The sequence below is a fragment of the Oryzias latipes genome, chromosome 8, assembly GCF_002234675.1.
Source record: "Oryzias latipes chromosome 8, ASM223467v1".
Taxonomy (NCBI): domain Eukaryota; kingdom Metazoa; phylum Chordata; class Actinopteri; order Beloniformes; family Adrianichthyidae; genus Oryzias; species Oryzias latipes.
In genome coordinates this window covers 13,148,405-13,170,671 of record NC_019866.2, presented here as the reverse complement: position 1 = coordinate 13,170,671, position 22,267 = coordinate 13,148,405, and the positions used below count along the sequence as shown (strand labels likewise).

At 39.9% G+C, this 22,267-nt stretch overlaps 4 protein-coding genes across 10 annotated transcripts; 1 reads left to right on the top strand and 3 right to left on the bottom strand.

Annotated features, from left to right (window-relative positions):
• Positions 1 to 1,525: 1,525 nt before the first annotated feature.
• On the bottom strand, positions 1,526 to 12,784 carry LOC105354571 (sterile alpha motif domain-containing protein 9-like). Of its 6 annotated transcripts, none has more exons than XM_020705358.2 (4): positions 12,586 to 12,748; positions 11,089 to 11,143; positions 10,984 to 11,021; positions 1,526 to 6,831 (listed from the first exon to the last, which is right to left on the bottom strand). In XM_020705358.2, the coding sequence occupies exon 4, from the start codon at positions 5,361 to 5,363 to the stop codon at positions 2,121 to 2,123; it is 3,243 nt and encodes a 1,080-aa protein (XP_020561017.1). In that variant the 5' UTR covers positions 5,364 to 6,831; positions 10,984 to 11,021; positions 11,089 to 11,143; positions 12,586 to 12,748; the 3' UTR covers positions 1,526 to 2,120. The 6 variants fall into 6 exon arrangements, with proteins under 6 accessions (XP_020561017.1, XP_011476567.2, XP_020561018.1 ...); XM_020705362.2 differs by having other exon boundaries at positions 2,259 to 6,844; positions 12,586 to 12,784; XM_020705360.2 differs by having other exon boundaries at positions 2,259 to 6,831; positions 12,586 to 12,784.
• A 1,307-nt stretch (positions 12,785 to 14,091) lies between these two features.
• Positions 14,092 to 16,001, bottom strand: LOC100049335 (ZPC domain containing protein 3). The gene is given in 8 exon segments (NM_001104749.1): positions 14,092 to 14,229; positions 14,323 to 14,396; positions 14,564 to 14,646; positions 14,726 to 14,840; positions 14,926 to 15,097; positions 15,169 to 15,275; positions 15,342 to 15,457; positions 15,549 to 16,001. Coding segments are annotated over 8 exon segments (1,098 nt in total). The 5' UTR covers positions 15,921 to 16,001; the 3' UTR covers positions 14,092 to 14,170.
• Positions 16,002 to 16,922: 921 nt separating this feature from the next.
• LOC100049337 (ZPC domain containing protein 5) lies at positions 16,923 to 19,137 on the bottom strand. Its single transcript, NM_001104751.1, is given in 10 exon segments — positions 16,923 to 17,091; positions 17,168 to 17,224; positions 17,286 to 17,438; positions 17,512 to 17,672; positions 17,759 to 17,841; positions 17,907 to 18,024; positions 18,126 to 18,300; positions 18,369 to 18,472; positions 18,533 to 18,648; positions 18,714 to 19,137. Coding segments are annotated over 10 exon segments (1,497 nt in total). The 5' UTR covers positions 19,080 to 19,137; the 3' UTR covers positions 16,923 to 16,927.
• A 134-nt stretch (positions 19,138 to 19,271) lies between these two features.
• On the top strand, positions 19,272 to 21,793 carry LOC105354570. 2 transcript variants are annotated; one of them, XM_011478263.3, is made up of 4 exons: positions 19,272 to 20,114; positions 20,359 to 20,712; positions 20,787 to 20,884; positions 21,388 to 21,793. In XM_011478263.3, the coding sequence occupies exons 1-4, from the start codon at positions 20,069 to 20,071 to the stop codon at positions 21,598 to 21,600; spliced, it is 711 nt and encodes a 236-aa protein (XP_011476565.1). In that variant the 5' UTR covers positions 19,272 to 20,068; the 3' UTR covers positions 21,601 to 21,793. The 2 variants fall into 2 exon arrangements, with proteins under 2 accessions (XP_011476565.1, XP_011476564.1); XM_011478262.3 differs by having other exon boundaries at positions 20,784 to 20,884.
• Positions 21,794 to 22,267: the final 474 nt, after the last annotated feature.

Below are 22,267 nucleotides of genomic sequence, written 5' to 3'. Positions count from 1 at the left end.
TGGCATTCTGTTCTGAACTGCATGCCGTTTTGTACTTTTTTTTTTGTCTTTCAGGGGAACATTTAGTTTATTTACCACCACATTTTTTCTCACTAGAAGCAGTGGATTCAGTCTCTTTACTCGTGCTCTGTTCTTTGCACTGGCTGACTCGTGCATTGTGCAGCTGCATAACATTAGCTCCAGTCATGGCTCGATTCCTAAAACTCAGATTTCTCTTCTCCCTGTAGCAATGCCATAGGAGACTGGCTGATTCCCTTCTCTCAGTGTAGCCCTGTTTCAGCCTGAGGCAAGTCCCACTGTTTTCTGTCTTCTCATTTATTAGCAGGGGCCCTCACAGCGCACATGCTGTTGGATGTTCTCGTCCCCAAACTTGCAGCAAGTTTGGTGAAGGCCCTTGTTTGTTATGTTCCGTTTAGGGCATCCTGTCATTCTGATGTGTTAGCTAGTTACATTTCAAACTACAAGTATTTTTTTTCACAATTTGAACTTATTTGTGGAATCAAAAGGCCCTTTCGAAAGCTTAAAAAAGTATCAGTTGAAGAGCTTGATGGAGTAAAGGATTCTCACACTTACAATTAGTTATCAGAGCAGGTGCTTTATCCAGATCCACATAGTGTTGAGGGGAAGGTGGGCTTAAGCATCTTTACTGTAAAGCCTGAGATTTGAACATCTAAAACGACTGTTTAACCTCACATTCTAAAGCATTCCAAGCCTATTCATTAGTGTGATGACATGATCACATGAATTCACATTTATTGGAAAATGACCATACTGTTTTTGTCATCAGCTGCTCTAACTGTTGATTATTACCAAATTTCATGAAGGAGATTCTCTACTCATTGCAGTTGTAAGCACCCCCTCACCAGCAAACCTTTTCTTTTTTGTGGATTTGACATCCTAAAATCTCCTTTTGTAAGAATGGGGTTTTCTCAATTGGTGGATTTACTTGCTAAGTAATTAAACTTGGCATTGAAAAAGAACTTCACTTTTTGAATTCATGAAAAAAAATACAGCTTACCTGGACTGACTTAATTCTTAACCCTTGTGCTATCCTATGGGGTCCAGATGACCCGACCCTTACATTGACGTGTTCTCCCTACCATGACAAAGGTGGATAAAGGTGGAAAGATTTCATATATTCCATGGACACCAGTGAAGATCACAAATCATTGAAGGAAAAAGGTTCAACGTACTGTCGAGTACAACTCCCAATGTTAACGTGCCTAGGATACCACAAGAGTTAAGATATCAAGTTATTTTATGTTTCTGATGTTTGACAAGGCAAACAACGTAAAAAACCTACATCTGTCTGTTAGAAGAAAAATACAATTATTGATTTAATCCTTGGTCAAAGATGAAAAACTATTAAAATGTGTTAAATTCTTTTCCCAGTGTGCAGGATGAAATCTTGTATTCACCAAAATTGGAATTATCCTTTAATAAACCAATCCAACAAACTTTCATGTGTTTTTATTATGTGTATCCACACACACGTTATACCTCAGTAAAAGAAGACTAGTTTAAATTTGATTTTCTTCTCAGTTTTATTAGAAATGTCAAAAAAATGTGTAAAAGGTTTTAAGATGTTAAAGGTACATGAATCTCAACAGCAAAAATTGCAGTGTAAAACAGATTTAAAATAAAAAATAAATCATCTAAATACATCTGTTTGTAGCCTAAGTGAATATTTTTCAAAAAGTGCATTTTCTCACATTTTTCAATAAAGGCTTCTTTCAGAAAAATAAAACATCTCCTCAAGTGCTCTATGAAAAGGAACCACACTTCTACATCATGTATGAAAATCTCACTAAAACAAATAATTTCAAAGCAACTGTAGCATTTAAAGAACATCACATATATAGATTTACTGCAGTGAGGCAAAATTAACATGACAACTCAGTGTTATTAAAAAATCAAATACAACATTAAAAAACAGCTCGAAACAAAATACAAACTTGAAAAACATTTGAATTTCAAAATAAAGGCAAGCAAGTAAACAAATTTCATCATCTTCGGTAAATAAGCAAGAAAACAAAAAAAGGTACTTTCTTTACACAATATCTTTATATAAAGAAGCTTAACAGGTTACATGTTTTGCAGGTTTATATCTAAAGATTGCATTATTCTTTTATTTTGACGTCATGAGCAAGCACACCTTCAAATGAAAAACCCAAATAAAATGTGACTCTTTCATTTCCGTACGGCAGAGAGGCAGAGTAGCGAGGAATTACCCGGATTTTTTTGTCACTTTTTCCACATTTCATATACAAATTTTCATTTTCTGTCCAGCCTTCGATCCGTTTCAATTGTTGCACAACCTCTTTGGTCTTCCACACTTCCCCACCGAGCCACTTTAGCTTTCTTTCACTCAGATTCCCTTTTATTCCTTTTTCGATAACTCTTCTGTGGACAATCTTGTTGAGGCCTCTGGCCTTTCCCAAAAAGAAATGAGTTGCAATTCTACTTTTTCTCTGAGACATTTTCTGCGTTTTTTGCTCGCAGAGTTTTTGCAGGGTGTCAATAGCGGATAGAAGTATCTGTTCATCAGCAGAACTGAGCTCACTGCTGTCTTCAGGCCAAAACAGAAGAGAGAGAAGGAAGAGGGAACTTGCTGGTGACATCTCGTTCCCTTTTGTCCTAAATCTTTTGCTAAGGTCTTTGAGTTTTTCAATTGGCAATATCTTTATTGAACCCGGCTGAATGCAGTTCAGAGCTATCTGGCAGAAAAGGAAGTTTGTGAGCTCTGTTTTATCGAGTTTCTGCAATGTGAGGTTTTCTGGATACAAGGCCATTATTTTTTCAAGTTGTTTTCCGGCTCTTTCTGCTTTTTTGTCGTAGAATAATGACAGAATAGCGATAACGTTTCCTCCACCAAACTTGTACGTCAACCACTGTCTCTGAAATGGAGAAAGTTTTTCAGCTGGAGGTTCAGCTTTGTTGCCGTTGCTTTCATTCGTTTCTTCATTCTCTTCGGGTATGCAGCAAAAGAATCCAGCATAGACAACACTCATTCTTGTTAACCATTCTCGTGGCTTGTATACTTGTTCTGGATCTCTTGCATCAAGCTCTTCTTCCTCCTCATTGATGTCTGTTTGAAAATAGCTCAGGTCTAAAGAAAGGCACTCAAGTGCCTGGTGCAAGTTCTTTTGTAAGCTTTTCAGCTGGTGATGAAAGTTTTTCCAAGGTGTTTTGACTTCAGCTGGTATGTACTCTGTTAGCAAGTACTGCAAAAACTCAGAATTCCCATTAGTGTTTGAAAAAATTGTCACACTGGACAGGAATTTTAGTAACTTGCAGCCAACATCGACTTCCCCGTAGTAAGAATTATTAAGGCTAACAGTTTCTTTCCTTTGGGTTTTCTCAGAGTCACGAAAGGCAGTAATTGCTTTGAGTGCAATGGCAATGATTTCAACCACTCTTTCAGGCGATGGCTCTTTCTCTTCCAGGGTATCACACAAGTGGTTAAACCACCATTTGTAAACCTGTCCCAGTGTTTTCAACACAAATGTGTCATTAGGAGAAAGAGATTTTGCCTCCTCTGCCCACTGTTCGGCTTCTTCAAATCTGAGACTTTTGTAAAGAAGCCGAGCAAGTTGTTGTGCAACAAAGGAATCTTTTCCCAAGGCCAGAAATGCAGCCTTCATCAGATCCACAGCTCTTTGAAGACCACCAGTTTCAGTGGTGACATGTTCAATGAGAGGTGAAAATGTTGTGTTTTCTGGATCTCCTCTGCTGACTTTGTAGCGCCTTATGAAAAGTGTTCTGATGACTTTGAGAAATTCGTCTCTGCCAAACCTGTGATTCATGAGAACTTCATCATTTATGAGCTTCATGGCAATCTCACTTTGTGGCAAGTTTACTGAGAGCTGAGTCAGTATTTCCTTTGCTACTAGTGAATTGATGATCCGAAAGGATTGGATGTGTGTAGAAGTTTCTCTTAGGTGGATGAAAATCAGCTTTGCCTCTTCACTGAGTCTATCTTCCAGTGCGTAAAAACGAGCTTCATTATGACAGCAAGCAAGGCCAAGGAATGCCTCGCAGTGCGACACAGAGATGGAGGAATCAATGACGTAGGTGTTCAGGAGAGCCACAAATCTGATGAGCCAAGTATCCTGGGAGGAATGATCAATTTTAGCCAGAATATTTTTGACAACATTCTCAATGTAGCTCGACTGAAACTCATTAGACATGAGAACAAATGTCAAGATAAACTTCAACTCTGGCTCGAACTGAGACAGCGATTGTGTTGCAACCGATACCTGTGATTTCCCCTTTGGAATAACAGTTTTGCTCTTGATCTTTGACTCCCTATCTCCAAACTTCTGCTTAAGGTACACCAACTTTTTTTCAAACAAAGGCTTTTCCTCATCCGACAGTTTGTATGTGACTGCTATGGTTTGAGATGCCAGTGCTCTTCGCATTTTCTCTGGATCATTTGATCTGTTGCAGATCAGCAGAATGAAACACAGTAAAGAGGGATTTATCTTTTTGGTAGTAATGACGTTTGTGAGAAGACGTCTCAGATCATCAACATACTCTAGATTTTGGTCCTCCAACAGAACAAGCACTGGGAGACACTTGTTCTTGTCAATCTCCTCGTGTTCCCTCAGTTTTACCATATGTTCGCACACTGTTGTTACTTCTTTGCCCTGTTTTACAATGGCACATCGTAGTTTTGTCCTCCAGTTCCAGAGAATCTGTCGCGCCACTGTACTTCCACCACTGCCAGGGTTATGGTATATGTTCACAGACTCTGTGGGGCGGATTGCCATTTTGCGAGAAACTACTTCGCTCAGTATTTCATTTGCTTCTTTGTACGCGTCTCGCTCAATGATGGCTCCGCATTTATTCTTGTTAGCCAGCCAGAAGTTAATCCAGTCTATATTTCCACCTCGATAGAAGTACAGTTCAATTTTTTGAACGTCGTCATTGCTCATAACCTCCAGATTTGCATCATCACACTGGTCAACGCTGATGATTTCCAGAGAATCCAGCATTGCCTTTTCCACAGATTTCAGGAAGCACAGACCTCTGTTTGAGACAGGCAATTTCCTTGCAGGCTGATTCTTTGATAGCTGAATGCTTTGAACCGTTGCATCCACATGACTCAGTGGCATATCAACGATGCTGATTTCATCGAGTGAAGACTTTGCACAAGACACTTGCGCAAGACTTGACCACTTTTTGTAGATTTCTTTTGTCTCTGCTATGACTGTCAAGCAGTCATGTCCATTCATTTCTGCATAGAACTCATGAAACGCTTCAACAACAGGTTGCTTAACTTCAGATGTGAGGAGAAAGAGGACCACAAAGCAACTCCTTGGGAGGACTTCATTGCAGATAAAAGTCACTGCTTTTTTCATTTGCTTTTTTCTTGTCTTGATCCAGGTTTTTTCATCAACTGTTTCTTCCCCGCTTGGAAAGTTGTGTCGTCCATTGCAAGAAAAATCCAACTGACTCGGTCAAACAGCTTCAGATTCTCAATGAAAGCAGCGTTATCTAGTCTTTTGACATTCTCATAGTCATGAAGAAAGTGAGGAGTTACAGCCTTCTGCTCTTTATAGCTACCATAAAGACCAGAGATTTCAGAATTTGGGTCAAAATCCAACACGCAAAATAGTTTCATGTTGACCAAGAAGGTTATATTGTTGAGATGCTCAGGTTGCATTTGACTTGTCACAACTATGTAAAACATAGAGTTGTCCATTTTTGTTTTTCCTCCTGTTAGGAGGACTGAAAGCTTTCGTTTTTGATTCTCCTGGAAGTCTAGAGAGGATTCAGTTCTGAAGGATTCTGCTTCTTCTCTCTGTTGATCTTTTTCAATCAATCCTTGAATAAAACAAACTAGATCTTCTTCTGCTATCTGTGGTGTGTTTGCTCCCACTCTGCAATAGGGCACTTTCTTCTCACATTTGACTTTGCCCTCTTTCTCATAGAAATTTGGGAGACCCACAGAGTAAAGTTTGTTCTTTACAATACTTGCTTTTGGGACAACATCATATTCAACAACCATAGTTTCCCCCACAATTTCTTTGTCACAAACCTCAACAAATCTTGGATTCCTTATGCAATCCCTAGCATCTTTTTGTTGTTTTGAGTCTTTAAAGCATCTTTCAATGTAATCCAATGCATCCACAAAATCTTCTCGGTTCTTCAAAGGTATTCCTATGATTTCTCCATGCTTGTGAAGCCCTTTGTTTTTATCCATAATTCCAAAATGAATAGTTCCATTGGTTCTCATGTTCATGCATCCACATGCAAAACGCAAAACTTCATTTGCCACCTTACTTTTAAGTCTTTCTGAGTCAAGTTTGTGTGCAATCTCCAGTGACTTATATTCATGACATGGAATAATCAAATCTTCAGTTCCAGTCTCTGGAGGAAGCAAGTGATGCTTTACGTACCTGCAGTCTTTGTCATCTTGGTCAAATTTACGATATTCACAGAATGTAACTTCAGAGTTCAAGTCATTACTGGACATATCAGGAATAACTTCTTGATCTGCTTTCTCTTTCATTTCCTGTATGGTGTGCTCACTTGGTGCAACTAAAACTTCTTTTTCTCTTCTCTTATCTTTGGAATCAGCTAATTTCTTTTTATCAGGCTGATTTGTTTTTAAAAGTTCATCTCTTTTTTGTAATAGATGTTCAATTTGTGCACTTTTCATTCCAATGATATTGTTGAGATACTCTCTTTGTATTGTTGATAGAACTGGTCCGGTCACCTCCTCCTCAACCATTTTTGCGATGTATACTTCTTTGATGCCGATGGATTTTAGCCAGGATCCCACTTCAGATTCAGTCCAGCTCTTATAAGGTAGTTTGTGCCACTCTGCGGAACAGAACTTCAAAAAATTAAAAAAGTTCTTGTCAAAAACGTTCTATAGCATTTTAATTTAAAATTCCAACAAAGAAACAGCAAATTATAAGCCAAAGTGCTTTAAAAAATGAGTTTGGCTCACTGTTCACTAAACAAACATGCTAATATATGAAAGGCTTTTGCATATTTTTACATGTATCTGCATCTGCACTACCATCAAATATACTCCTTCATCCCTCAATATAGTTACATTTTTTGCCACTTATTGACTTTGCCAGCCATTTTGAAGTGCAATGTTCTGGACCATTGGAATTGCTCCAACTTTCACCCAAGGATTCTATTGTATTGTACTTGCAAAAACAAGGAGCTTCTCTGGTTTCATCTCCACTAGTAAAGGCAATATCAAGCCCCCGCTCATCTTTTTTAATTATACATACTAACCCTCCTGCTCCTCCTCTTTCTTATTCTCCTAGCTTGTGTAATTCACTACTCCAGTTTTTTTTTCCTATGAAGATCCAGATAATCTTCAAGCTACTACATCCATGGTGGGTTCCTTTTCTTTGCCACATGATCCACTTAGAAGTTTTTAGTTACTGGTGCTTCAGAAATGTCTAATCTATTTCCAAATCCAAACTTTTATTTGTCAACTAAGCCCCTTTCAACAGTGCTGCTTAGATTTTGTCTGCCCTCTCTCAAGCTTATAGTTTTTGTCCGTTTCTTCTTGTAATTTGTTGTGTTCATTCTTTCCATAAAAACTGCTGTGGTCCCTCTTATTCTCTAGAAGTCTCTTTTGGATCCCTCAAATTTGAATTATTTAAAATTATTTCTAATCTTACATTTTATTCAGAAATAATAAAGTGTTAATTTATGTGAATATTTCCCATCAGAATTATGTCTCAACATATAACGAAGCGGTTTAGATTGATATATCAAACAAATTGTTCCTTTTTATGGCATAAACAACAAATTTGGCACGGATATACCTGTGGAGTTTCTTCCCCTCCTGTCAAAGTTAATATTTTGCACTTGCTCTCCACAGTACTTAAGCCAGCTTCTTCCCCAGTTTTATTGCCAGAAAATTGCCAGTCCCCATGCTACTTTCCAGCCTTTCTCATGCCAAGTGGTTTGCCAGTTTGTCTAATCGCCTATTGCCCGCCCAGTCTGGATCGCTCTCTGCTCTGGCTTAACAACCCACCTTGTCTCATTACGTTTTAGAATATCTCTCAATCACTACTCTGGACCTCGTCTTCTCTCCATCTATGGGATCTCTGCCTGGTTGCCTCCCTGTCCGACTGTCCACTTACCTGCCTAACCTTGGATCCTCACTCATGGCTTTGTTGCTTGCTCAAGTTCCCTCTGTATCCACTCAGACTGCGTGCCCTTACACTTAGCCAGACCACACCACACTCTGCCTGTGCCCCCCCAACTTAAGTAACCATTGTATGCTCGTGCAAACTGTCCATCTGTCCCAGAGGAGCTCTCCCACCTATACCTTATGCTGCTGACTGTGAGTTATTACGCAATCAGCATTTGCGCTAGTGTGGAAACTCTCCTTCACACCCAAACATTTCTCTCTAGAGTCAGCCGTGGTCTGGAAGACTCGAGTGCTGCAGTCAATCCCCCATTCCCAATATTCTTTACAATAAATCACTTAACTCATTCCTAACCAATATAATTGCATTTTAGGGTCCACCTAAACTTTCCAGCCACAAATCTTACTGTACCTTAGATCGTCTCTTTCAGTGAAGCACATTAACAACAAGAAAATCAAAAATGGCGTCCAATTGCACGGTGACCAAGAATCACCATCATCTCAAAAAAGGAATTGTACAAGCAAAAAAATAAACAGAAAATACAAAGAAATCGTACAAAAAATGCAGCAAATTAAAAAAGCCACAACAGAAGTGGATTATCAGGGATTTTTTGTGTCCATGCACTGTTGTGAGAATAAGGAGAAAATAGATCAGGAGTTCTAATTGAAAAACCAAGTGAAGATGTTACTTTTCAATGTATTTGGTTTGGACATGTAGCCCCAGGTGTGAAGGTAAACTGGGGGATGCCAGTTTATTGTTAGCTTCAGCTAACGGAGTAAGTTCAGACAAACAACTATCAAAAAGTACTGATAGCCTGGAACAAAAACAGTGGAAACAACAGACGGCTAAATACTTCCGGCAGCTAATTACTGTGGTTCTACGCTAGGTTCAGGATTCTATCTAGACCTAATTAAGCGAACTTGGTGCGGACCAAGGTACCTTTCAAGTCAAACACTATCCAACTTTAGGGTCTTTGCTTTCCCCACCGTACATTTGTAAAGATGGTGACCATACAAAAATATTAATATTTAAGAATTACAAAAATATTCAATGTTTTTTGCTGCAGTCTAAACAATATTGGCTGTTTATGCACAAAAGCATTTAAGTAAAGTATTCCTTAAATACTGCAAATTTGTTACAGTATTTAAGCTTAAACAGTTGTTGAATGCCTTTCACATGGTATGAAACCCATGGATATTTTACAAAAACCTAAGCATGATCATCGTACTATTAAGAGATTTGTAGCTGATCCACATGAGTTGGTGCAGATAAAGGCAGAATGAGGGAAGTTACTACCAGACAAATAGATGGGATTAAGAGAGCAGCTTCTAAGATACAATTACAAAGCAGCAAGCACACATTTGAAGCTGCTGGTGTCTCTAGAAGTCCTATGAACATCAAGTTGTAGGATCCTCCAGAGGCTTGCAGTTATACCTAAACCTTCTATTCGGCCACCCCTAAACAACACCCCCATCAGAAATGGCTGCAGTGGGCCCAGACATACATGAAGACTCATTTTCAAAGACTCTTGTTCACTGATAAGTACTATGTAACCCTGGATGGTCCTGATGGAGTTATGGGTGGTTGGTGGATGGCAACCATTTTCCAACAAGGCTGCGATGTCAGCAAGGAGGTGGCTGAGTCATGTTTTAGGTTGGAATCATGGGGAGAGAGCTGCTCAGCGCCGTTTAGGGTCTCTAAAGGTGTAAAAATTACCTCTAAAAAATATGTGGAATTTCTGACTGACCTCCGTGCTACAAAAAAAATCGTTACGGAAAGCAAAGGAACTGCACTTTCCGTAACAAAATCATCTTCATGCATGACAATGCACCATCTTATTCTACAAGGAATACCTCTGTAACATTGGCTGCTAAAGAAGATAAACTGAGGATGTGGCCACCATCCTCCCCTGACCCCACCCTTGTTGAGAACCTTTGGAGCATCCTCAAGTCGAACAAAATATCTATGAGGGTTGGAGGCAGCTGTTACAAAATAAGGAGTCCTATGTTAAAATGGAACTTGACCTATTAAGATGTTTTTGATTGGAATAGCTTTTGATCTCAGAAAATATGACCTTCTAATGCAGCAAATTCAACAAATTTTCATTTGCTTTAGAATGGATTAAATGTTGTGGAACTCTGTTGTGCATAATAATGCGGAACATTGTATTTTAAGGTTATTATTTTTAATATAAATACTGTTATCTTTATTCAATAATAATCTAATTAATATATACGCTAATGGTTAGTGACTTGAAAATTGAGCTGACTGTCATTTGCATCGAGTATTTAAAAAAAAAATAATAGAAAATTATCGTTTGGAACACTCTGTATAAAGAAGAGGAGTAAGAGAGCCGTAAAACGGGAATGTCTTCAACCAAGGAGGGAGGGAGCCGTCAACTACAGGAGGCGGTCAGCAAAACAGCAGCAGTGTCTGGAGAAGATCTTCTGAGTTCAGGTTTGTGACTGGTTTGAAGCCAGGGGCAACTCCGTGGCCAATCACATGAGAACATGCCAACATACTATGAGCTCGAGCAAATAAACCCCAGCTAACATGAATGATTACCTAGATAGAACGTTTATGTGATAAAAAGAAATATGACCATGGGTCAGGGAACAACAGTCAACCCTGGGGTTGGGCTCTTTTAACCGTTTTGTAACCAGAAAAGTTCTACATTGCATAATTCTGATTATAAATGCAATAGTTTTGAAGCTTGATATTTGATCCCCAGAACTCTTAAACATGTGGAGTTGCAATCAGAAAACTCCAACTTACAGCAATGCCATTCTTAATGAATTAGATTTCTGCATGAAGCATTTGATTATTTGAAATGTAAATGTATCCTACTTACCCATCTCTGAAGAGTTTCTTTATTTTTTTTAGATGTTTCTAAAGAGAACAAAAGGCAAAATTTTAAAATATGTTAATTATGTAACAACAATCTGATTACACTTACTGTAAAATGCTCAATACTTCAGGAAGAATGTGAAAAAAGGTCAGTCCTTGCATTTCTGTAGGTGACAAGAAAAATTGAAGGATCACATTTACCCCCCCCCCCTAAATTTAGACAAATAGGCTGTATATTTCTGTAATTCAACATGTTTAAATACACATTATGTTCCTACATATACAGAGTATAGTTTCATCTTTTCACAAATGTGAGTGCTGCCCTCTGCAGTGTGTACAAAGTAATACGGTTTGACCTGCCTCCTACATTCTATTCGTGATTTTGAAGCCATTTTAGAAATTCTTAAAGTTGCAGTTTCATTTCCTATCGACTCCCCCAATAAAAATTCAAACCTTTGGATTGATTAAGTCCTTTGAGGTAAAAATATATAACTCGCATGACAAAAAAAGTGACTTCACCATACTGTGAGGTTGCGTAAAGAAAAAAAGTATTTAAAGCTGGAGATAGTTTGTGCTGACTAATGCTTTTCATCTGTTTTGAAAGTTTTAGCAAATGTATGAATCTAATCGGATCTTAAACGTGAGGAAATTGTTTTTTCTAAATAGGACTGTAAAAAGAAAGGTTTAAGGTTCATACCCACAGTTCCCTGCACACAGAAACGAATTAATGACTCAGAGACAGATACTTATCTATTTGTGGAAGTTTTACTTCGTACAAACAGCACAGACAATTTGTACGAAGGGGACAGACAGATGAACATGATGCATTCAAAGTCTGAACACCGAAGCGCAGGAAGATGGGCTTGGTGTAAGAACCCTGCATTTGCATATTCAGAAGATTATACACTGGACAATGATGTGAAAATCACGCCCACAGGGAGTTGCAGCTGAGCATTTCAAGGCTAAAATGAAGATAACCGAGGCATCACACACACACAGAGAAAAAGGAGGGTGGTAAGGATCTGTGAGAAAATAGGACTGTGCTGTGTTCAAATGTAATATAATTTTGAGATAATACGTGCTTAATGAATTAAGTTTGAACCATTAGTGTAATTAAAAGTTGAAGGAAGTTTCTAACTATTCTTAAAACACCACAGATGTTTCTATTAAAAAAGAGCGGTAACAAAAAGCTTTTAGGCCCACTCCAAAAACCCAAGTGAAAAAAAACAAAATAAAATTAACTTGAAACAAGTTTAAGTATTGACTGATCGTAGCATTAAAATAGTGTTAGAAAGTTTACGCAAGACGAAGGTTTATGCTCCATAAACCAAAGTAACAAAAAAATAAAGAATTTACACATTCCTTTAAAATGCTGTTCTTCCATCGAGATGTCCCAGTCATGCAGCTGACCTCTCCCACTTTCCTGTGGGAGCGGTGAGCTGCCTTACAACCATTTGGTGATTCATAAAACATTACATAGAAAAACGATGGTTTAATCAAGACTGACACAAATCTCAGGAACTACAGCACAAAAATGCACATTAGTATAACTTGATCTGGGAGTTAATATTTCAATTTAATGTAGTTTCGTCCGAGTTGCACCTACCTTAGTTCTGTCGTACTCCTACAAACTTCAGCTGTGACACCCTTTGCTCTTGTAGTCTAATGGAATGTAAATCTTTTATGTGCTCAAAAGGGCGTGTCCACAGTTTCCCCATTTCATGAAACTTGAGCCTTTGTTTCCGCTAGTTTTGCTTCCTCAGAAAAGAAACTAGAATGTACGACGGAGTATAAGGGCCACAAAAAAAAAAAAAAGTTAAGAGATTTTAAGTCGTAAATTTAGGAGATTAAAAACTCGTAAATTTACGACTTTTTATCTCATAAATTTACGAGAAAAAAGTCGTAGATTAAGGAAAAAACACCGAAGTTGTCCGTTTATCGGAACGTAGCTTGAAGATTAAGTATGTGGAGCCTTTTGTGAAGCTTCATTTCCGGATTATTATAGGTTTAAAACAAAGAGATTCTGAACCTTTTGGCGACTCAAAATCAGATCATTGTCAATGTAGCCATCTTTCCGGGGTTCAGTGTCAGTAAAGCGGAGTTTCATATGTAAAATAAGGAGCTCAGAGACACGTTTGGGTGCAGATGATCGCTGCAGCCTTTATTCTCCTTTTCATTCACATATCCTGAAGTTCATCTGTCTGATTACGTCATGAAGCTGTCATCCGAACACCAATGCGGAAGTAAACAGTGTTACATACGCCTCCTCCTGCAGATGAAATGTCCTGTTTCAGCATAAAACAATAAAGAGGAATGAAAATTGTCTTCTATATTAGCTTTAGAACATTGAAAATGCCAAAAAAAAGTGCTCCTCCTTTTGTGTGACGGAAGCGTCACACAGACGTAGAGTCTTGTCTTTGGAGGAAGAAAGGATTCAAGCGGACAGCTGCGGAGACACCCGATGGCTTCATCGGGCTGCAGTGATCCTGCAAACCAACCATCAATAAATAAAACTTTAATGAATCGTAAAAACAAATAAGCTTCCAGACATTTGGAACATTATCAATAAACATTCAGCTCACCTGTTCAAAGTTTAGTCGGTCTGCTCTGCTGCTGCACGCGTTCACCTGCTGCTATGCATATTCACTTCCACTGTAATCTCCTAAAATTACGAGTTTTTTTCTTATAAATTTACGACTTTTTATCTCCTAAATTTACGAGATAAGTCGTAAATTTACTTTTTTTTTTGGTGGCCCTAATACTCCGTCGTAAGAATGGAAAAAGCCTTTAGAAGGAAAAAAAAAAAAAAAAAAAAAGTGGTGGAATTCAGTTTGATGGATGGCCCCTTTTTGAATAAAGAAACTCCAGCAGTAGTTTTGATTCCCCTCAGAAAAGCTTGCTTTAGTGTCTAGTCTTCTAGTTTAGCTGCAAACCACACCCCAGAAGGCACCATTACACTGCCTGCAAACCACCAAGTGTTGCACTGCTTTCCTTTATATCACACTGATTTTTAAACCAATATTGTTTTGGTAAAGTATAGTTTGTCATTTAGTCTAACAACAAGAAATAAAGTCTGTAAAGGGCCAATAAATGCACAACCTTGATTTTTTTTAAACTTTATTTTTGGACATACAAGACCGTTGCGCAGGTTTAATCCAAGAGCCTCTGGCAGACAGTTTGTCACTTGCTCTTTACTTGTTAGAGATAATCCTCAGTGGACCAAGAGTGACAATGTCACAAAGATCATCATCTGGGGGGGAGAGAGGAGAGGAAAAAAATAAATAAAGAACTTACTATAAGGAATCACTGGTAAAAGAGCCAGTTCGTGTGCTTAAAGGCTTACCTCTGGGAAGACTTTGGTAGCAAATACTGTCACAACACCAACAAACACTATCGTTCTCATCCACACTTTTCCAGCTTAAAAAAAAAAAATAATTATTTTATTAACTGTTTAAAGTCCAAGTCAGTAGGCAGGTACATTTGACAATGGAGCACGTTTTCTTTTTTTTTTTTTTTACAGAAAAGTTGAAATTTATTGGCAACACCGTTTACTGAAGCAACAGCATTTACCAGCAGGAAATTACCTTGAATGCACATAATTGCAGGCCTTGTCAGTCAAGGTGGTCCTCATTTGGAGGGTAGCCTTCAGGTTACAAGTGATGTAGATCTTTAAAGAAAAATGTAAAGTAATTTTCCTTTTGTCATTGGAAGAAAAAAAATACAACTAAGTTTTGCAGGGACCTTACAGTGTTTCTCAAATCATTACGAAACAGAAAGGCATCAATCTGGAACTGAAGCAAATTGGCTCTCGATCTGGGTAGGAATGAGGCAACTGACCCCGCTTTTGAATCAGTGAAGCACCTGACACAAAAAAAAAATAAATAAAAAAAAAGTGGCTGACAGATCATTCACCCAAATTAGTTTGATAACAGCAGGTTTCCCTCACCCGTGGTTTTCAATGAAGTAGTATCTGGGTACCGACGTTGCGTCAGGTGTCAGAGTGGCAACGCAGCTTTCGACAAAAAGCTGCCTGGGCTCTGGGCCCGTATACTTTGCCTCAAAGCGCAGAAAGTCTCCAAGATGAAACTTGCTGGACAACATCTCCGTTAACCAGTCATCTACATGTGAACAGAGTCGTCACTGTGTGCGCCTTCTAGTCAAAGAGTCCACAATCCATCAACACACTTACCAGCCATCAGCTTCAAAGAGAAAGCAGAGTTCTTGGTTGAGAACTTTGCTGACTGAGAGAACGTCATGGGCGCCTGTTCAGTATTACTGCTGCTTACAGTGTGTGTTCTGTCACAGAGTGAAAAGGTTAGCCATCAGGAACCATTAAACACTTGATATATTTTATAATCTTACCTTTTGTAATGGCAGGACACAGGGACTATAGCATCAGTCATCCTTGTAATAGTGTGGTGATTGGAAACTGGTGAGAAAACCAGCTTGTTTGAGTAGATCACATCATCATCTGTTATCTAGGGTGGAACAGAACAAGTCAATTTCTCTCTTTTTGGAGCAACTTCACCATTGAGACAAAAAAAATAAAAAAAAAATAATGATACTTACAGTCAACTTGGAGCCACAGTCTTGCAAGCCAGCTTCAATGACATACTCATTGTGTCCAGAAACAACAGCCCGACACCGACTGTCCTGCTTATGCTCTGCACCTCCCAAAAACAAGTCCCCTGGAGACACAAGGCGTCCAGTTCTGTAGAAGTCTGCTTGTATGTAGACAATCATGGACACTTCTGTGCACTCTACACGGACACTATCGCTTGCTCTCGGGCTGGAGTCTTCTGTCAAAGAAGCAGTTTTATATTCCCTTCCGTCTGCATCAATCATAGGACCTTCTTTTAGAGTTCGGATGGCAATTGCAACTCCACGGAGAAAAGAAATGAGCAGCACGAGGGAGGCTGAATGAGCCAAAAACGCCTTCATGACGAGCCTTAGGAGGTGTTAGGGACACCACAAGACAGCCAGTATGTAAGTAAGGATAAAATACGGTTTAAAAGAAAACTGACTTTTCCAAATGAAACTCAAAGTTCAACCACGGCAGTTAAAGCTTCCACTGAAACTCCAGCAAACGGAGTCCACCTGGAGAAGACAGCTGGAAGCAATCTCGTTAGCCAAAAGTCAGCTGTGAGTGACAAATTAGTGATTAGTGAATCAGGTGTGTTGGAGGGATAGAAACTGAGCTAATTGAAAACCACCTTTATCTTAAACATCCATTCATAAACAAGTTGGGAAATACAGGGAGAGTTCAAAGTAATGTGTTCTTGGACCGCACAGCTTTAGACAGGTGTGCACCATAAATCACTAAGTCTTTTGTAGTCTAAACTTTCAGGACAGTTTTGACTTCATGCACACAATAAAGTTGCATCCACAAATGTTAATTTTGAGGAAATGCATTTACTTTTAATCTTAGATTCCTCAAACTTAATGGATGTACCCAAATTGTATTAAAGGCAGACAGCCAGAAGTAGTTTGCATTTCCAGACACAAATGTGACTAGAGTTTAACCTTTGATCAGATGGCATCACCTCTGCTTAAATGCTGGCTTATTTTAATCAGAATCTTTTCTAATCCTTTTTGGGGGGTCACAGGGCTGCTGGAGCCTACAACTTGCAGGTTAAGGCAGGGGATACTGGACAGGTCAGCAGTCCACAGGGTCAGTCACACACCCAGGGACAATTTAGAGTATGCAACCAGTTAACCCATGAAACATGTTTTTGGACGGTGGGAGGAAGCCCATAGTCACGGAGAACACCATACATGCAAACTCCACACAGAGGTCCCCCATTGATGTTCCATTTCAGGTCCCCCAGCCAGGATTTGAACCAAGGCCTTCTTGCTTTGATGCAAGAGGGCCAACCACTGCCCCACCATGCAGCCTTTTATTTTTTAACACAGTAAAATTAAAACATGAAGTTTGAGTTTAAAGCATTTTATTTCTTTGGGTCATGTTTATCAGAAAGGTCAGGGTTAGCAGCAGTTGCATTCATCTTAGAGGGCTCCAGGTCATATGTGACGATGGGGAAGGTAGTGTTGGTATGGGCAATCTCCAAGGACTTCATCACAAACGCCAGGTCAGAGTCAGACTCATCATAGTCTGTTTTAAAAGAAAAAAAAAAAAGGTACATTAGCATTTACATTTCTCAATTTAGTTTCCAAATATGTCCACGTACCATCACTGTCATCCTCTTCTAGTTCTGAACTTGATGGTTCTGGAACCAGGCTCTTCTCTGGAGAAGGAGAATTTTACACTCAAGAAAGCTAGGAATGTTTGGTTTAGTCAATACTTACCGATTGTGTTTAGGCCGCTCCTCCAGTGGCTGCCGTACAGCGCCGTTTTGTGGATCTTATGGAGAACTGGAGGTAGTTCATGTGCAGCAAGAGCCCCACTCTTCCATGAAGGCAGAATAGTCACTGGCCCCAGTCTGGCTTCATGTTCCCAAACTGTCAAACACGAGCGTAAGCGTGCATCCATGTGGTAAGAACCTTTGTTCATCCAAGGATTTTTTTTTTTTACCCTTATTAGTCTTGAGTCCACTTCTCCACATGGGCTCCATGTCTGCAGATTTTCCAAAGCTACGAGGATTAAAGACTCCAGGGATGCTGAGTGCTTTACTGGCTTCATTGGGGCTTTGACAGAATCCACACAGGTAGTCGTTTCCATCAGCTGACCGCCACCTAAAAAGCATCCAGTCAAACCAGCTTGTTTCTTTAAAAAAAAAAAAAAAAAAAGTAAACTTAAAAAAAAAATCCTCTATACTTTCCTTCCATTTACATATGTGCAGGCCTTGCTTTGTGCTTCTGCATCATCCACTGGCACCGCATTGAGATGACATGTGATGTAAAGCTGCAAAGGGAGAAACATTTTATTTTTCTAAGAATTCTTAGGAGATAAACTACAAAATTCCTTACCTGTCCTCGTTCGTCATTATGGAATTTAAAAGAATCGATAGTCATCTGCAGTATATTGTCTTTTGTTCTTGGCAGGAAGTGACCCTTTGAGCCTGGAAGCTGGGAGTCCAGCAGGCACCTGGAGAAAAAGTAAATAAAAGTTGCAGCCTTAGATTTTGCTGCTATAGAGGCATGTACCTACAGGTCCTTTGTAAAGGAGCACCACATCCAGTTACTTACCCATTCTCAATAAAGACATATTTGGGATCAGATTTGATGTTGGGTTCAAGTGTGGCCACGCAGCTGTTCAGGAACAGCCGGAGCCCCATGTGATGATCCACCCTGACTGATGCCTCAATGTTGATTGGCTCGCCGAGGAAGAACGTGTTGGCACCCCTTTCGTGCAGCCAGTCATCTTAAGAGAAAGTGGTCAAGTTTCAATAGAAAGCAAACAACGATAGGGCCGAGGGAGAATTAACTCACTGGTCATGAGCCTCAGGTTGAACTGGAGAGTTTCCACAGCAGCTTGTGTGGACGTGAAGGGAACCCAAGTTGGCACGAGTGATGAGCTGGATAAACTGTACTTCCTGGTGAAGAAATTTGTTAGAAACCCACACAGTAGCTAGCATAGCTTAATGTAAACCAACCTTTTATATTGGCATTCAATTGGAATAACGGCCTCCTCCATTCGAGTTATTCCATTAAGAGCAGGAAGGGGAGTATAAATCAGGAGGTTTGTGTAGACCAGAGAGTCTTCTGTCATCTGGAGACATTAAACATTAGAAGTGCAACAGTACAGAACTTATGTTAAAAGCAGGTGCAGGTTACCCAGTGTTTGGTGCCACAGTCCTCCAGGCCCACGAGGATTCTGTACTCAGAGTCTGAGGATGCTGTTGCACTGCAGTAGTCGCTGTGCTCGACTCCGAGACGCAGCTCACGGACGTCAACAGGCGCTCCCACTTCAAACAGGTCAGCGTTGATGCTGAGCTCCATGGAATCAGGGTGGCAGAGCACACCAACTGTGTTAACGGGCACCGGCTCCTCTGGCTGCTGGACCACACTCGGCAAAGAGCTTTGGCTTTTGAGAGAAACAGGCGGCACGTAATGCAATGGTGGAAACGCAAGTGTCAACTGAAGACAGAAGGCAGTCAAATGCCCAAAAAGGCAGCTAATCTTTAACCGTGAGGGAGCCATCAAAATGACTGAAGAAGCAGCACCCAAAAATCAGACTGCAAGTGCTCCTCGCTGACCCACAAGGCAGTGCAGCAGACAAGGCAGGGCGGCGTTTTAAAGGCCAACAGAGCAGCAGCACACAGCTGGGTCCAATCATCAGATGATTGAGCAGAGCTCAGGCTCATTAGCAGCTGCAGGAAGAGTCCAATCAGAGATCGGCTTGTTTTCAGCTCTGAATGTGGATCAACCTCCAACTACAGCCCATTCAGAACTGCAACATCTGTCCATGTGTCTTTGAGTGCAACATTAACTTTCACATCATATCTATGAAGTACTAGTACCATCACAAACCGATTAGGACAGTATTCCACACATCTCAGTATTGAATAACGTGATCTGGCTTTCAGATTGTGTGAAACAGCTGCTGAAGCATCACTAATTTAAACCCTTTAGGGCAAAAAGTGGAGAAATGTCTTTTGATTCATAGATCCCTCTGTGAAAATAGCACTAATATGTAATTCTCTTTATGTACATTCAAACATCAGATCTCTGGCCTCTTTTTTTTTTTTCTCCAGTTGCTTGACTTGAAGGATTTGGAGAACTTGTCAGCGTCCCACCAAAAAAAAAAAGAACAATCAATTCCTCTAGATGGCACCAATGCAACATGAAAATACCTTTAAAGACTTAAAAGCAAAAAAAGAAGTTGAAAACATATTTGATCAAATGTTCAGTTTAGTTTATTTCAGAAGCAACAGTTGTCATCTCAGAATGTTACACCAAATAGTCAATTGTATCAAGTCAATTCAGCTTTTTACAACCACTTATTTACACCATAACATGTGTGTTTGCATGTAGACTACAGAAAGAAAAGGAAGGAGGCAGTGATAGTGACTCCCACACCTCAGTCTGAGAGCGTCTTTATTTTTAACGGCTGCTCTCACTATGAGGCCCTCTTCCTGCTTCAACAGAACAAACAGAGGAAAGCGCAGACGACTTCACAACTCCAAAGCATGAGGACTCACCTGCTTTACTTTCTTTTGGTTCAGCTTTCTAAAGGTAAGAACTCTTCACAGGAAGTCATTTTACGTTATTAAAAAAAAATCACATTTTAAACTTAGTGTAAATGGTGTTTGATCATTTCTAATAATGCTTCAATCCTCTGCTGAAGAAAAAACAAAACATTGTGACATTTTGTTTTGTTTTAATGTAAAGCACTTTGTGTTATGCCTTTATAGGAAAAGTGCTATATAAATAAAGTTGATTTGATTAAATATCAAAGTAGTTACTCTCTCCCACCCAGCCCACACTGAGTTGGTGTTACAGCGTCTGATGGAGGGGGAGTCTGTGGGGCTCTCCTGCATCCCTCAGAGGGATCATGGCTCTCTGGTGGGCCTCCACCTGTACCACCGTGGCGTCCAGAGCCAAACCACCCTGCTGTCTGTCGCTGAGGGTGGACGGGTCAAGGTGGACCCGGAGCTGAGGGCGCGTCTGAAGCTCCAGGGAAACCTTAACTCCTTGCAGATCAACGTGAGCATCTCCCACCTACGACCGAGCGACACTGGAGTTTATGTGTGGGAGCTGACTTATGGAGACAACAGCTCTGACTGGAGAGTCCACAGTGTGAGGACATTGCTGCTGCTGGTTGAAGGGGCAGGTATGGCGTCTAAACATGCTTACAATTAAGAGGAAGTCTCTTTCTTGGAGCTGATGGGACTTTTTGCGTAGCAGAAAAGGCGTGTCAGAGCTCCAACACGCTGCTCTTGACCATGGCTGCAGCTGCTGGTCTGTTTCTGCTCACACTCGCCTGGATTGCTGCAGAAACATGGGTGAGCACTTCAAAACTTACAAAGTTCATATATTATTTTCTAAAATTTGAACTTTTCTACTGTGGGGTAAATGGTAAAATATTTCCTCAGTGACAAAAACAATATTTTTTTTTCAAAGCTGTGAGAAGAAATGTTTTTAAAGTTCATATTTGCTTCATCATAATATAAACCTATTAAAAAAGTACAAAATAAAAGCATCTAGAGTATAGGAAAATGCTGAATCAACACGCTAATTTTCCCCCTTGTTTACATTGTTTAGCGTGACAAATGTATTCTTTGATGTGACCTATAAATGCATTTCAAACTAGTTTTCTATTTAAAATAAATTTAAAAATCATTTTTACTCATTTTTTATTTCTGTAGTTTTAAAAAATCTTTTATTCTCAATTTTTTTTTTTTATTATTTTATTTTATTATTTTTGTTACTCAGTTTAAAAAAATGTGTTTGCAAATGTTTTTTTCAATATTTTCCTATGTGGGTTAAAAAATGTTGTATGTTTTAGGTGAAGAAGCATCGTCATCCTCACCCCAAACCTCATTCTTCCATCTATGAGGAAATGAGCAGGAAGCAGCGGCGCTCAGGAACCCCCCCATGTAACCCGGACGCCCACCCGCAGCTGGAGGAAGCCAGCGCCCCCGTGTACGCCAACACCGACATCCGACAAGCGCCGGACAACTACTACGCCTGTCCCCGCCTGCCCGCCCTCAGGCGCTGACGTGGCGCCGGACAAACAACCACGGAGACGACTTTACAGCAAAGAAAAAAACAAACAAAAAAAGCTATTTTATTAATATTGAAAGAAGCTCCATAGTTCATGAAAACATTTGTTTCGGTGCATGTCAAATAACAATCACATTCTATGAGGAGAAAGAGAGATAGATAGATATATATATATAGAGAGAGAGAGAGAGAGAAAAAAAACATTACAAGCCACTGACTTCTCATTGACTCTCAGTACAGACATTTTACTGATTTATTCAAAAACAGAACAAAAAAACAAAAGAAACGAATCAAGCAGCCCTAATCCAAACACCCCGCTCCTCCCCTCCAGGAACCCTCAACTGAGGAAACAAACAAACCCCCCCTTTGAGGATGACAGGCTGGAATCCCACAGTGCTAAGGCGTGAGACGCTCATTGGTTTTTTAGGAATACACAGCATGGCGATGTAGCGCTAGGTCAGTCAAGAGGGAGGGAGGTGGAGCTGGAGGGTGCCACTTCAAAACACCGCTCCACCTCTTTCCTCCATCCCTTCAAAAAAAACAACATAAAAACAAACCCATCCCCATAAAACCCCTGCAAAATATCAGCCTCTTGTGAGAAGTAGGCCTTTTTAAAGTCCCAATCTTCCACCCCGGCCCAACACTTGTGCATAGTTTCATGA

Coding starts and splice junctions, on each gene's coding strand:
- LOC105354571 (XM_011478265.3), bottom strand. CDS start 5,363: ATGAAAAAAGCAGTGACTTTTATCTGCAATGAAGTCCTCCCAAGGAGT.
- LOC105354570 (XM_011478262.3), top strand. CDS start 20,069: ATGAGGACTCACCTGCTTTACTTTCTTTTGGTTCAGCTTTCTAAAG. Junction 20,713..20,783: donor GCTGCTGGTTGAAGGGGCAG/GTATGGCGTCTA, acceptor CTTTTTGCGTAG/CAGAAAAGGCGTGTCAGAGC. Junction 20,885..21,387: donor GGATTGCTGCAGAAACATGG/GTGAGCACTTCA, acceptor TGTATGTTTTAG/GTGAAGAAGCATCGTCATCC.